The 15,383-nt window shown below is 48.0% G+C and overlaps 1 protein-coding gene across 2 annotated transcripts in view; it reads right to left on the bottom strand.

Annotated features, from left to right (window-relative positions):
• Positions 1-1,153: 1,153 nt before the first annotated feature.
• LOC143178739 (kin of IRRE-like protein 1) overlaps positions 1,154-15,383 on the bottom strand; it is a 247,127-nt gene continuing 232,897 nt past the window's right edge. Inside the window, exons 12-14 of one of the 2 annotated variants that reach the window (XM_076377545.1) lie at positions 14,904-15,224; positions 4,833-5,063; positions 1,154-1,799 (exon numbers count right to left, since the gene is read on the bottom strand). In XM_076377545.1, the coding sequence (XP_076233660.1) occupies positions 1,777-1,799; positions 4,833-5,063; positions 14,904-15,224 (575 nt within the window). In that variant the 3' untranslated portion in view covers positions 1,154-1,776. Of the gene's footprint in view, positions 1,800-3,202; positions 3,606-4,832; positions 5,064-14,903; positions 15,225-15,383 lie in introns of those variants that run through there. The other variant, XM_076377544.1, reaches the window with a different exon arrangement.

Here is a 15,383-nt window from a genome sequence, read left to right as displayed (position 1 = left end):
CTTTTGAATGATCCTATATTGGGAAAGGATCAGGGAAACGAAATTTGATTGGTCCAATCTCTCCAGCAATCCCTAATTTTGACGTCGAACCTCCCCTTTCTATTCCCCCACCGACTGTTCTTTCTTCCGAGCTTTTATAAACTTTGGATACGAAGTAATTTTTAGATCGTACATCTTCTTTCTTTTCGCGTTCTTGTTGTATTTTCCGTGGAAAAATAGCGGAGAACCTCTTTACATTGAAGTTCATTAATTCGCAAACGCGAGATACACTTTACTTTACCACTTTACTGTGGTCGATCTGCTTTCCAGATCAATAGCCTTGGTTCTTGTTCTAACGACCAATCACACCGCAATTCCAGCCTTCCTATTTAGAGTCAATTAACGTCGATTAATTAAGAATCGATGATGAATCTATAGCTCTTGAGCTTTCGAAGTCGTTATCGAGTCTCGGTTTTCAATCTGTTTTATGGTTGCCCCGGCTCAAAACAATGGAGGATGGACCGGCAAGGGAGGACGATACAGGGCATAGCCGCAACTCGGACAGTTAAACAGTTTATTCAGATCGAAACTTTACGTAGTATATACATACGAGAGTTATTAGACGATATGGAGGTCTGATATGAAATCACCTATACAGTGAACTTAAAATATAGTCATCGATTTACACGGAGTTCGCATCATGCTGATTATGTACATTCGTTAATGTCTACGTTCGTTTCCTTGATCACTCGCGATCCTTTTGTACGCTCGTCGAGAAACTTATCATCGATATCTTGGGCCCCTTCGCGTGCGACCACTGCTCAGGGTGTAGGTATTTTTCAAACGTATCGCTCGCGACAAGGCCCCGAGGAAACACATCGATACAAATCGCGTTCACGCGAGACGTTTTCGGACATCCCTTTTCTTCCTCGTTCAAAAACTAAATGTAAGCATCGCTGCTCCCGGCAGATTAACACGCGAGCACATTAGGCTAATCACCGTGGACGTGAGAAAAGAGCAATTGCGTCGATCGGCTTGTTCCCTCTCGCGAACAGCGTCGCTGTTTCGGTCGCGAGGCAACGATTGGTCGTGAGGGGGATGATTTCGAGGGATTTCGATAGAAAAAGGCGTTCGATTCGATTCCGAAAGCGAGGCTAGCTCTATGTCGCGATGAGAATGAGCTTATTTAACGAGGATCGTTGTTCTGGAGCGTATCCCGAACGCTGTTCGCGCATCTCTCGAGCTCGGCTCCCATGCGCGGAGGATTCTTCAACGATACATGGTTATGTACAACGATACGACATTAACTAACGAGCAACGACTTGTAGTTACGCTTGCCATTATTTTGCCATTATTCTTTCTTTCTCTCTTCGTGTTCTCTTATACATGAAAAGAAAAAAACTGAAAACATACGATTCGGTGTTACGACACCGTTTCGATCGCTTCTGGACCGCGACGTCCCTGAACGCTGAACGCGTCACGCACACGATAACTTCACGCATTCACTCTCCCTTTCACTCAAAATTCTACCTCTTCACTTTTTGCTTTTTCGCCCTCTACGCGTTAAAGGTACCAGCCCACCGTTGAGCGAGTCTTGGACGAAGTTTGCGTCGCTTTATTCTCTTAGGAATATACTTTGTCACTTTTTACTCAGCCCCCTTCCCCTGTTCCCGGTTTCGTCGTCAAGCTTCATGACTTGGTCGCGAAGTGTCACGTGGAAGCCCGGTTTTTGTGACCTTATAAATTGAATTTTTCACCGGAGTATAAAGGCTTCACCCGAGTCCCCTCGCTTCTCTTTTATTTTCCCCTCTTCTTCGTCCCTGGAATCGAATGAAATTAGGAGAGCAGTCGCGCGACTGTGATTTTCTCAACCGAACAAGAATCGTAGCGCCACTGGCGCGTTTATTTTTCTCGAAAAATTAGTTCGAGAGGGCGAAATTAAGCAAACGACCTAATACGTGTGAACGTCACGATGGAGGAATAAAACCTGGATGCTTTTTTACATAGGATACTTTTGTGGCTTAAGTACCTGCTGATTGCGTCGATTGCTCTTCTGAAATTTAATTTAATTTCCAAGCAAATTTAAATACAATTACACTTGCTTCCGATTCGAACTTTCATTCTCTTCGATCATACCGTTTATTGTCGATTCTTGCTTATCGATTCCCCCTTCTTCCCCTTCTCCCTCGTGGTTCAACGAATTCTTAGTTAATTTTAAGACATACGGAAATAGCGGAGCAATCGGGACGAGATAATGTAGTATCGCGTAGTAATCCGTGTTGGTAGCAACACCACCGTCGCGTCGTTAATATTTTTTCCGGTGTCGAGATTGATTGATCAGTCTCGAAACCACGTTACACGCGCCCCTGAGCAACTCGGCAAAGTAGGATCGCGTTATCTTTTCATTCCTCCTTCTCTCTTCCCTTCTCCCTCTCACCACAGTTCACGCTTTCCATCGTATATTTTCCAGCGGCTCCGCCATCCATCTTCATTCGAGCAACCGGAAGAGGGTTCGTTCCAGAACCTTTTATCTTTTTTCACGTTTCCCGGTCTAATGCCTCAACGTCTGCAGGATTCGATTGGTAGGCTCAGACGCTGCTTTATTTACATCTATTTCGATTCGCTGATTCGCGAGTCGACGAAAGACGAAGGCAAGAGCAGGTGGATAAAAATTCGTGAGTCGTTTCCTATTGCTCTTCGTCAGGGGTCGCGTCCTTCCTATATATTACTCGAAACTGCCGGCCCGTTCGTTCACAATTTTTCCAGGGAATTTTCATGGACGGGACGCGCACGGATCTGAATCACGTAACTCGAAAGAAATATTCGAGGAGACACACTCTGTCGAAAATCGTTGGGACCCGGAGCCGCTGAACGAGCAGAGAGGGAGAAGAAAGTTCCACGGATGTTCGAAGACAGAAGGAAGACGACGACTTTGGTGGCGTCTTCCCCAGGTGGAGCGACTTGGGATCCGGTAACTTTCCGCCAAACTATTTTCCCCGTTCTTTTTCTTTCCGTTGCTTCCCGTCCCCCCGAGAGAAGAAAAAATGTTCTGGGTACCATCGACGGAACGTTTTCAAAACAATTTCGGTGGATGCTGTTGGTGAACTCGAAACTTTTCCAGACAAACCTATCGCATATTCTCTACTTGGACGCCGGTTGGTTGGTCGTCGATCACTGTGGGCAACGACGGCACAGTGGATTGTCTGCGGACCTTCTCACACGACGCGACGCGACGCGACGCGACGCGGTGGTTCGAAATTGAGAACGCTCCCCCATCGAGGCCTAGACGCAGCTCTCCGGAAGCCTGTTGGCCATCAGTCGTCGCTTGATCGCTTCGCCGTCCAGGCACTCGCCGGCGACGACGACGCCTTGACTGCCGCCGAGGACCACGCCAGCTTGGCTAGCGCTGACTACGACCCCCTGTCCAGCGCCCACCATCACCCCCGTCATGGGCATGCTCTGTAAACTGGGTAGCGTGCCCCTCGATGGTAACCTCAGCTCCGTCGGCCTTCCGGCGAATTTGTGGCAGAGCTCGTCTATGCTTGGCGTAGGTCCGGGCGTGACCCAGTGTCCCGGGGGATATCCACCTGGATAACTCGGCGGACTCACTTCCACTAGGTTACCCTCTGCAACATCCAACGGTACGCTATTCTCTTGGGACTTGTTGCCACGGCCGAAATGCGCCAACTCCCCCGCCCCCTTCACAATTAACCGCGCGGTTTTTCTCGCTTTTTTCCACCCTCCCTGTTCGCGCTATTTTCGAGTCGTCCGAAAGGTTCGTGTCGCGAAAATAGATGGGACCGCGCGTATAGGATACTCGGAAAACTCATCACGCGATCTGCGCTACGTACGTGCAAACTTTTCGCCAAATAACCGGTCCACATCTGAGGTAAACGAAACCGAAAGAACGATGGCTATAGCGATGATCGTGGTCTGCGAAAGACAATCAAATACGCACTGCCATCTCTATTTCTGCTTTGAGTCCCCCATCATATTCCCCTGCGATCGAACAGTCTGTCGAGAAAAAAATTTAATCAAGAAGCGTCGTTTCATTTACCACATACTTTATATTATACGGCAGAAATGTGCTATTGCCACGAAACTATGCGGAAGGCGTGGAATAACATTTTCCTATTCGATGTTGCGTTTGAAAAAGAAAATTCTTCAATACTCATCCGAATCCACTCGAACGCGCTCTGTATTCGAACCGGGAGCTCCGCGATAGACTCGGCAGAAAAATAGACGGCAGCAGTGGAAAAAGAAAATCGTTAGGAATATTCTGGCAAAGACGGCGCGGTGCAGCAGTATCGTGGGAGAGCATCGTTCCGGTTTCTATTCTGGAAAAACGGCACGAACTTGGTCGGGGACGATCGAAGCTATCGGACTCTGGCTCGTGAACGAACCGCAATCGCGCGTCGACCGGTGAATGGAAAATGTTGTTAGAACATATCTCGCGCTCGCATTCGGTTCGATCTCTTTTGTTGCGATGAAATACCGGCGCAACTGTGCCACTACTCCGCGCCGGCTCGTGTAAGCCGCGATAATTGAATAGAACCTATACGAGGCAGCTACTACAAATCGTACCCACGCAATTAGATTAACTGCGCGTTGGGAAAACATTTCCTGTCCATTATCCGGAAAATACTGCTCCACGCGATCGGTTACTCGTAGCAGCCCGCTCGGATAATTATCGCATCACCGACTAGAAGACAATTGTACGCGCGAGGTGGAGGTAAAAAGTAAGAAAGAAAGGTTTTCGCGGCGTAAAATCGAATCGAAATATTGTACAGACACTGGTCAATTGTTCCACCCTAAGCCATCGATAACGCGTGCCAGGGTTTCCAGAAACTTACCGAATTTATTGGGAATAACGTCGGGGTCGGTTTCCACGGTCTGCTGGGGGTTCTGCAGAGGATACTGTTGCGGCGGTAATTCACTGAGCTCTGCCGGTTTTTCGTGTCGAGGCTTCGATACTCTCTCTCTTCGTACTCGCACCACCACCACCATGATGATCAGCACAAGGGTGACCAATGCTCCGACTACCACGCCTATGAGTGGCGACAGGACGATCCCGGAATCTTGCCCTTGAACAGATGCAAATTTTCGATGATTAGTTTCGACGCGGGTCATTAACAAATTTCATGAGCTCATGCAGTTCTAATCACTGTGCAACCTTGCAATTTACGAGGACCAGGGGATTGACAAATGAACAATAGGTAGTAATTTATTTAAAATTATCGCGGGCCATAATTAAACGATGCATGGGACCTATAATGCTGTGCCATCGTTAGTCGACCAGCGAATAAATCGTAATATATCCGTACATTAATAAACTACTAACCGCAGGACGCAGTAAATGGTACGATAATAATCATTATACATCAGTTGAAAAGCTTTCCCGGGCAGAGTTGACTGGTCGCGTGTCGTGAAAGTGCGCGAGAACAAATCCCTATCCGGCTATTAGCGAGATAGATTTTCTTATCGGTGTCTGCGGCTTACTTGTTCTCGCATTTAGTTCGTAAGCCGGTACACGACCGTTTCCAACTGAGAGCAGCGCTTCGATATTACCACGAATATATAATTTTCAGTGAACTAGATGATGCTTCTGTGAGAAGTCCTTAAATAAGAGTTGGTCGCTTCTTAAAACTACAAAGAGTCGTTAACTTTCTAACAACGTTCCACAAAAAAAGAAGCCATTTTGAGCGAGTACATCTATGTATATTATAGCCGAGCTTGAAGATTATTTCCGAGTGCAACTTTTTTACATAAGCGTAGGTACATACGTTCGGTCTTCATCGAAGCTGTAATTCCACTTGAAATTTTTGCTCAGCTCTCATTAATTATAAACTATGCTTCGTTCATCGAATTCTACGGATGTGAATTTAATAACGTACTCACATAATATGGCTGATGCAGCAATCGGATCGTTAAACGAGTTCCATAGAACATTTTCGCTATGAATTATCTATTCGATGTCCAGTCGAGAGCTCTCGACTTTTTTCCACTTGTTCGTATTCAGAACGAAGTGGGATTCGCCAGAGAGCTAGCGGAAGGAGAAACGCAAATTAGAGCGAAGGATTAACCACAGCGTGTGACAGGGCGCGGAGGCAACGACTGCTATACAGCCCTCCCCGGCTATTTACCATCTCCCATTTTTTTCCCTCTTACGGTGGCAGCGCACCGCGGTAAACCGTACACACAGACCCGAGGAAACGCGTTTGCGAACGGTCGTGTGTGCATTCTAGTTAGTCCCGGACTTTGTTCAAATCTTTGCCCGCTAAAAACTCGGGGAAGCTGTTCTAAACTCTTCTCGTTGGAATTAGTAGTTTCGGTTGTACAAATTACGGTAACGCGTCCAACAGATTTTTTCCCAGAGGAGATTTCTCGCGAAACGCTGTTAGGTCTTCGGCGATAAGGAGCTTTTGATTTACTCGCTTTAACAGGGAACGTCGACAGTTCGAATTTGCGAACGAGAGGGGAAAATAAGCCCGCGGAATGGATCGAAACGGAACTCGCAATATGGAATGCGCGCTGCCGCTGGCACGTCCATCTAGAAAAGGGAGCGAGGAGCGTTCCAAGTTAATTCTTGGTTCGGCTCCTCAGTTGGCGCCAGTTCCTCGCACGTGACGTTCTCGTTGATAGTGGCCGAGCGTGGGATCGAGCCTGCTGCTTTCCTCGGATAATTAACAAAACCGTTTTCTTGCAACGCGAGTTGGCCAGCCGTGCGCCACTGCACGGCAGCTTAACTGGGACAGGGAAGCCGTGCTCGTTAGCCTACCCTGGCGAACGTTTTTAATTCTTAACTTCCAAGTACGTGCGCGCCGCGCCAGTCTCCTTCGTGTTGCACGAACGCGACGAAACGGTGAATCGAAATGCGTTACTTCGTCTGCAGTTCCTTGCTGCAGATCCTGGCTCTGTTGCGCTGCGGCAGAGATCGCCGGAGATCGTCGCTCGTTTCAGCGTTTCGGGGACTTTCTCAGGCGAAAGTTCACGGAAACTTCGCCGGGAAATAGACAGAGGATTTCTCGGCGAAAAGGCGCGGAGGAAATTTAGCGCGAGGTTTAGAGGGAGGCGAGGAGAGGAAATCAGACGCGGCGTGGCGCGGCGTGGCGCGGCGTGGCGCGGCGTGGCGCGGTGTGGCGCGGCGCGGTATGGTGTGCACGCGTACACAACCACCGCCTCATGTACGTGTCATGCATAATACAGGTATATTTATGCATGTAAATAGGTTGTGGTCACGTGGGTGTGTGCGTGTACTTATACGCGGCAAGGTATTTCGCCGGGACGCGTAATGCCCATAAAACCCAGGGTTTAATCAGCCGCCCTAGGCGGCCGCGCTCTCTCTGGTCCATAACCCGAGGACGAACGTTCAGAGGTGCGCGTGCTGTTACGCTCGACGCTTGCCTTTCCGCCTGCTCCACGGCCATTCGCCAAATCTCCAAAGGCAGACTAAAAACCGGCCCATTAAGTTTAATGAAACGTCCATCATTTCGTTAGCTATCAAACATGTAGCTTTATCATTCTTATTACGCGATTATTTATCTTATCGCGACATAGCTGAAAAGATTCTTACACTTTTATTGGCACCATCTTGCGCTCTGTCACTCTGACAATGAACGCCGAGGGTACAGCCAGAAGAGGGATCTTATACGAGGATTTTCCGAGCCTGGAGGAGCGTCGAAGGAATATATGAACGCGTGCGTGAGTGACAGGAAAGACCTCGGGGTCGACGTAAAAGTTCTCGTAAAAGCACTGAGCTGTGCCAACGAGTCGAGAGGGTTTTAGTCCTCGAGCTGGATAGATGGATGGATGGATAGATTTATTGGTCTGGGACGGTATCCCTTGGCAACGAGACATAATGATTTCGATGAAATAACGACGATATTAATGAGTGCGTCATCCCCAGACTGGACCATTAGTTACTATGCTTATTCTGAAAGTACGATTTCCTCTATTAATAGATGTTCCCTTAAGTATCCGGTAAGTTTTCCTTTGGCACGCGGCGGTAGTTACGCTGTCGCGATAATTCTCGATTAATTACGGCGATTTAGTTCGGGTGGCCGTCATCGTTGCTCGCGATCGTATATTCCTCGGGAGCGGCGACGGTTTCTCGTTAAAGCTGCACTAGGAGCCTCTTCCCCTTGGAACAACGGGGAGATATATTTCGTGCGGCACGTTTCCGGACGCGTCGCGGCGCGGCGCGTTCACCTAAATCACGTGGAAGCACGCCGCTACTCCCCCCACCGATCCGACCGTCCGCGGCAGCGATTTTTTAATCAATTACTAGTTTTTAGCAGATCACAAGTTTCTTCCTCGTTCGCGGCAGGGCACAGTTTGCGATCGTATACCCTCCTAAGCCCCGACAATGTCTCGTAAAAGTTGCAATGGAAGTTTAATCGAGTTCCACGCGAAGAAACGTCTGGTGGCCGGGTACTAAAGATAAACCGGCCTTTATACCGTCGATCCTCGAGGATGGTCTAACGGGATTCCCGAAGAGAGCCAGCGGGAGAAATCGCATATCCCAGCGGGTTCCCGAACTCGGAGTTCATCGAAGTTTAGATCGCTAATCGGTCTTAACGCGGGGTTACGAAGACCCTCGTCGCTTCCTTCTTCGTTGCTGTTCGAAAAAACCTATCTTTCTAACAGTTCGAGATCTACCAAATGTCTTTCGACTACTTTCCCCTTTGCTACTCTGGAAGAATCGCGCAACAATAAAAATTCCAATCGTTTCGTAATCGTCGTCGAAGCCTTTTCCTCTTTTTCTTTTTTAGTGCGTGAGACGATACTGGCCGGAACGAGAGGAAGCTATAAAGATACAGGTTTGTTAGGGATGTTGATCTCTTGGGGACAAGCAACATCTTGCGAGTGATAAAAGAGCCAGTCTTCGTTGTCAAATGACAGGGTGTCCCATAAATGTTGGAATGGAGAACTTTCTGGAAGGAAAGGTCATTCAGAAAGTACGCGTCGCAAGGATATATGTATTCGGTTGCCAGTAAGACGAAGCTTCAGCGTCACGTGGTGGAGGCTAAGTCACCAAAAAGCCGGGCTTAGCCGGAGCTAGATCTAACTTTGGCTCACCTGGATTAATTCGAACGTAAGACTAACCCCGATGTTCGATGTTAACCTGTTCGTCCCTCGGCTAAGACGACTTACGTTCCAGCAGCCGTTTTCAATTAATGAAACGCTCAGGCGACTCCCTTTCGTCTCCGTGACCGATCGCTTTCCCGATGGATTACAAAGGACACGTTGCAGGACAATTCTGTAATCTATTTCCTTTTTCGAGAGAACATATTGAAAGATACCTACATATTTCGAACGTCTACGTTTTCATAAAGATTACTATTTTATTTTGACCTAAATAGGTATCTCTAGCTAGATCGTCGAATCTTGATCGGTATGCATTTCATCTCGAACGCAGATCCTTTCCAGAGGTGTAGAATTTTCTGAACTTGTGATAAGAGTCGTGCAAGTAGTAATGCGGATGGTAGTTTAGCATCCTCTTAATTGCTATCGGATGGAATAGTTTCGAGGGTTCGTCACTGATTACTCTCTACTCCTATTCTCCTTTCCTTCTGCGTATGTACCTACCCGCGAGGGATCATACGGTCATGTGAAACGACACAAAGCCTTGTGTATGTAGGTGAAATCGAGGAGCAATTACAGCCGCAATCTCGTGACTCGAGCAGGATCGCTCACGAAAGGAAACGAAGAGGGCGGTCAAAGGAGTGGGAGGACGCAACCCTGGCCGATGTGCTTGCGAATTCTGAGAATTTCGTCTATAATAAACGCTTATCGAGGAGATTGGCTGATCGTTGGATGGATCGAAAGGCTTAAGGCCAAGTAACCTAAACTTAATTACCGTAAGATCGGTAAGGATCCCGGTAGGGTTGATGAGACCTTTTATCTACCCCAAGGTTGCTTACGCTTCTCATCTTCAACCTTGCATTTCATCTCTCAATTTCGCTTTAGCTCGAGTACCCGCAGGCGATCCGGTTGGTTTCGCCGACCCCGTTTACGAGTCTCCCATCGGATACCTATTCGAATTCGAATTCGAGCTTCCTCTTTTTCGACATTTGCGACACCAGTTATTCTAGCAAATCTATCGAATCGTCTCAACCACTCAGTTGCACTCTGCCACGCGACGCAATTTGGAGAGGTAGTCAAGGCAGCCCATTTCACGCGCGTTTCAAAAGCAGAGCGAATTCGTGGCGAGCGTGGCGACTCGAAGACGTCAGGAGCGCACCTAGAAATCTCGCGACTCGCACCGTAGTCTGATTTAGAAGTCGGTGCAGTTGACGTCTTTCAACCTCAGACGCAATACCCCACCATCGGGGGATTCTCGAGGAATCCTGGCGAAGGGATTCGCGAATTGATTTCCCTGTAATTTCTCTTTTCATCTACACGAGCGCTGCTTTCCTGAAATTAAACTGAATTTAGTAGGTAAGCGACAGCGTAGGTTAACGCTTCGTTATTCCTTTCTCGGCAAATAGATATGTACTACATATTATACAATTCTTATTGGTGCGTGTTTCATTGAACAACCAATGCGCCCAGCGAGTTGGATTTCCTTGCACGAACGAAATATGCTTTGCCTACGGTTTCGACCATTTCTACTCGAGTAGCATTGCACTAGAGTACATCGGAGATTCTGGTAACTTTCATTGGCCGTACTAGGTTGCGTGGCGATGTAGAGGAACAAATTCAGGTGCGAAGCGTCCCATTTGCGGCATTGTTTATACAAAAAGGCTACCTTCAAGCGCAGACCGTTCTACGAAGGTTTCGCGGCATTAACGCGGTGCCGCGGAAAGATTCACATTCAGAGGCACTGGTCGTAGGTCGTGTAATCGCGGTCAGTCGTTTCCGCTTAATTCCAGACAGTATTTAGAGACGGACTTAGAACTCGAGAATGGGTTGTTATAACACTTCCGGCAACATTACCTCTTACGAATGGCGGTGACGGTGGATCTAGCCAGGAACCGTTTGAGGAATTTCCATGGTTGCCGGCAGAATTGTTGGATAACTCCACCCTGCTTCATACAAACTCCGCCAGCGGAATATATTACGCCGTAGAGAATATTTCTTAAGGACTTAACGCTGACTCGTATGGCGATAATAATCGTTTCCCCTGCGGACGGGACATCGGTCCGTGTCGCTTTAATGAAATTTAAAGCAGGCTTGCGTATTTGAGAGCGACGTGGCGCGGCGCGGCGCGGCGCGGCGCGGCGTGCCGCAACGCTTCCTGTAAAAAATTAATAACTGCGGATCTCGGTGAAGGTTCCTATGAAATTTTCAGAATCCGTACCAAACAAATTGCATCGTGAAGCTGACAGAAACATAGCAGGTCACAGATGTCTCCATACAAGTATCTACATATGTACATGAGTATACTCCGAAATACGACAGCCTTTTCGTTTCTACTTTTAAACAATTTCCATAAACTGTATGGACGCTTGATCGATCAATAACATCAGGTATCAGTTTTTGGGATACATTTCGGAGTGTGCGGTAAACGAAGGATAAATCTGGATTTCCACGTTTGTCCTCATCAATTAGACCGCGCAGTCTCGTCCGTCTTCTGCAATCTGTGCTATTTTTCATCCGACAAAATTGCAGTCAATAGTGGCTTAACAAGGAAAATAGATTTATCCGTCTTCGTTACGTACATGATTCAAAGTGTCGTTTATTTTTAAACATCTATCGCGCAAATTCTCCTCAAAATGTGGCGTGGAACATTCAATCGGTGTCATTTCGAAGCGGAATCAGCCGATGAAATCGATACTCCCGATGTTTCATCCCATTGTAACGAAGTAATACGTCGATTTAATCGCACTTCAATTGACGTAACGCACGAATAGAAGAGGAACGACGGTGTATCGGGATTCCACGTGCGATGAATTACACCGATGCGGCGTCGCGGCGCCACGCGCCGACTATTGGGAGCTTCGATTACGCCAACGACACGCGTAAACACGCAGAGCAGCACGCACAATCGCTGCAAACGAACTGTCGCCTCGTTCCCGTTAACCACAGCACACGATGTACTTGTTTAACATCCACGTGCCACGATCTACATCGACCCCTTTGCGTTTTGGGTATCGAAATTCCGAAATTAGGCGATAGACATTTTTTATGAATCGGTTTCTAACAGACCTGTCTCCGTCTACGATTCTAAGTTAAGGAATTATGTGTAATTTCGTATCGGTATCTCTACGCGTTTCCACTCGTGCCAGCAGAACCTGAAGAGTACGTCGAGCGTTTCACTGATAAGACCTCTCGAGGATTGAAGGGACAGGCAAAGAAGGGAAAGATCGACAACGTAGCATCGCTAATTATACTCGACGCGACGACGGAAAAGCTGGCGTTCATTTTGGACGACAGGGACGAAATAAGTCGACAAGGGGAGCGTTGTAAAGAAAAAACAGCTGGACGAAAAAAAGCTGGGGGAGCGAGCTTTCGGTGACGTCTGACGAGAAGACGAGTGGGAAGGAGATGAGGGAGAGTAGGGAAAGCAACGAGGATAAAGAAGAAGCGTAGAAGCAGAGAGCGAGGGAGAAATGACGACCGGGTGGGGGGGGGGGTAAACAGAGCTAAGTGAAGTTAACGACGGAGCAAGAAGAGCGGCAAAAATGACCCCGGGAAAATTACCGCACGCGAAACGGCTTAATGTCCAAAAAGACGAGCGCACGAACGAACGGAGAGAGGAAACACACGAGTAAGGGGGAGCGGGAGAGAGGACGCAGCCGCTTAATGACCACCCTGTACATTCGTATCTCTCCTGGATGGCTTCTCTTTTCCTTTTTCGTCTTTCTTATTTCCCTCTTTATTTTCCTTCTTCTGTCTCCGTTGCCTTTCCTCTCCGACTTCCGCACGGCTCCGACGGCGGGTGCCGTTGGGACCATTATCTGTAATTGCTTTCCTTAATTCGATGCTCGTTGCTCTGCGTGGTGAACGGGAAAAAAATTTTCCCAACACATTGGAAAACGAGTTTAAATTGAACGTCTTCGGCAAAAACGAACACGCGTAACCTAGAACGAGCGAGGGTTTGTCAAAGGATTAAATTAGATTTCTCCTGCGTCATATGTTCGAGATCTTTGAATAAACAGCCTTCTAACCTTCTACGTTTATGTACCGTTTGGATGTGCCTGGTCGAAGGCTGAACCCATTCAAGACGAAGTCGACCGAATTAGGTACGTTTAAGTACGGACGTAGTTAGTACGTAACCACCGATGCGAGCGGGAAAAACTAATGAGCATCTCAAGGGGAAAGTGAAAACGAACATGACTGCAGAGACAAAAATCTAGTGACGTGCCTACTTCCTTCGGCAAAAGGACAGAATCGAAGAACGCGAAAGGTCGAGAAGCCAGGGTATTTAAATGCCGCAAGTTTCCAGCTAATGTCCTAATTACGCGCTAATCGACTTTCGGCTCGTTCATTAGGGAATTGGTCGTTTCACCGGTCGAGTTCCAACGAGGGGAGTTTTAATGGTAAGTAGCCAAGACCCTAGCTGGCTGGCCTCCACCTTTCTCTATTCGTCGCTGAGCTAGGTGGAAGGGCGAATCGAAAGATAATCAAATGCGGCCCGAGAGATAGATAGATAGAAGGACAGAGAGAGTAGGTAATGGTCGTTTGTTCTTGAACGTCGTGAAGTTGATGTACGAGGAGTCGTGGCGGTAGGTAGCTCGCGCGAGGCGAGGCGAGGCGAGGCGAGGCGAGGCCGGTGTACGCGCGCGCTCTCCACGCTTGCTCGCATCCCCCGCTCGCAAATTGATAGACGCCGCCACGGCCGTAAATCACTTTACTGACAATTGATTTGGTGCCCTCCGTTTTACCTCGTTGTAAACTCCACGCCACGCTGATATTTACGATCGCGCGTGTACACACGACGTCACCCAGTGACACACTGCACACACCATCCATGACGAACCTCTTACGCTTTTAACCCTACCCCTCCTCTAGCCGCGGTTTTTCGCGAGTTTCGTCAAATGCTTTCACCGCTTCGATCGATTGCAAATGCCGGACCGTTTCATCCTAGTTCCATCAAGTTCTCGAAGTTCCATTTTTTTTTCCTCGAGCAGTTGTCCGCGTGGAAATTTTCTTCGCTATTTTCCCCAGCACGACTCTACCGCGATCTAAGGAGAGTGACATACACAGACGCGTAATGGGTGTGGTGCATTCGTCTCGACGTGTTGTCTCGGGGGTGGCGATCCGTCTTGCTTAGCAGCTCCGTCGTTGACACCACCCACTCGGGAACAGCTACCATCCGTTTCAAAGGCAGCGAGGAACCCGCAGGAACGGCTGCCACCGCCAACCTAGCGCCTGTGCCTCGATCCCTGTGCCTTTGTTAATCTCTCGACAATCGTTGCCGGTCACTATATTGATCAGGGTTAACCTACCGCGATTCGTTTCTCCTTGAACGCGTTTCTTGTTCGATTAAGCTCAAGCGTGACAGACGATTTTTCATTCTGTCACTTTCCCTTTCTTTTTCCCACTGCCCGTATCTGTCTCATTGTTTCACTTATTTTCCTAAAACGGCAACCTCCTTGTCACGTCAATAACAATTACTTAAACGCGAGGATTTTTAATGCAAAAATAGCTTATACTATGAATTTTTATTTGGTTATTTTCGCCTCCTCTGGTTATGAACGTTTTATCTTTCCTCATGAATAGTCGACTGCAATTAGAGCACGATCAAATGGTCACTCGAGGACACTTCCCTGACCGTGAAATGGATTAAACTCTTACGTTAATACCACACCGAGACGCTTCTCTATTTGAGAGATAGTAGGTTTCTTGCCTCGCTCGAGGAGATAAATGATAAAGCCATTCGGACGAGGAAAACAGTCCCCGAGTGTTCTCTACCAACCAAATGATTTCGTTACGCGTCTATCTTAATATTATTAAAGAAACAGAGTAAATAGACTTACCGGTTCGCTTCTCGGCGTCGCGGTAAGTGACCTCGCTAAGGATGACCGGTTGGCTTCGACCTTTGGCATTCACGGCGTAAACCGCAACGTGAACGCCAGCGTCCACCGATGCTTCCAAGCCAGCCAGGGAAAAGCTTGGTTCCTCGGGGTTCGAGACGTTGTAGAGGGGCTGACTGCTCGTCAGGAAATCCACATCACCGTGGTACACCTCCAGAACGAATTTTTGCGGAAGCCCGCCGTCGTAACCAGCCACGCATTTCACCTCGACGCTGGTGTACGTCTGGTTCGCGAGCGTGCAGTTACGTACCGGAAATGGTTTTCCTAAAACGAGAAGAACCGTCGCTCATAGTTAAATGGCAAGATTCTGCACGAACGCTTACTCGAGGTGGAAGCGTCGTTAAAATTTTACAACCCCCTGTGTAGCCGTGTTCCGCGTTTCGTTTCCCCTTTCACTGCTTTCTCTCTTCGACTATTAAAACA

Source organism: Calliopsis andreniformis, chromosome 5, assembly GCF_051401765.1.
Source record: "Calliopsis andreniformis isolate RMS-2024a chromosome 5, iyCalAndr_principal, whole genome shotgun sequence".
Classification (NCBI taxonomy): Eukaryota; Metazoa; Arthropoda; class Insecta; order Hymenoptera; family Andrenidae; genus Calliopsis; species Calliopsis andreniformis.
Note: the sequence above shows the minus strand (reverse complement) of the source record. Positions and strands in the feature narration are given on the sequence as shown.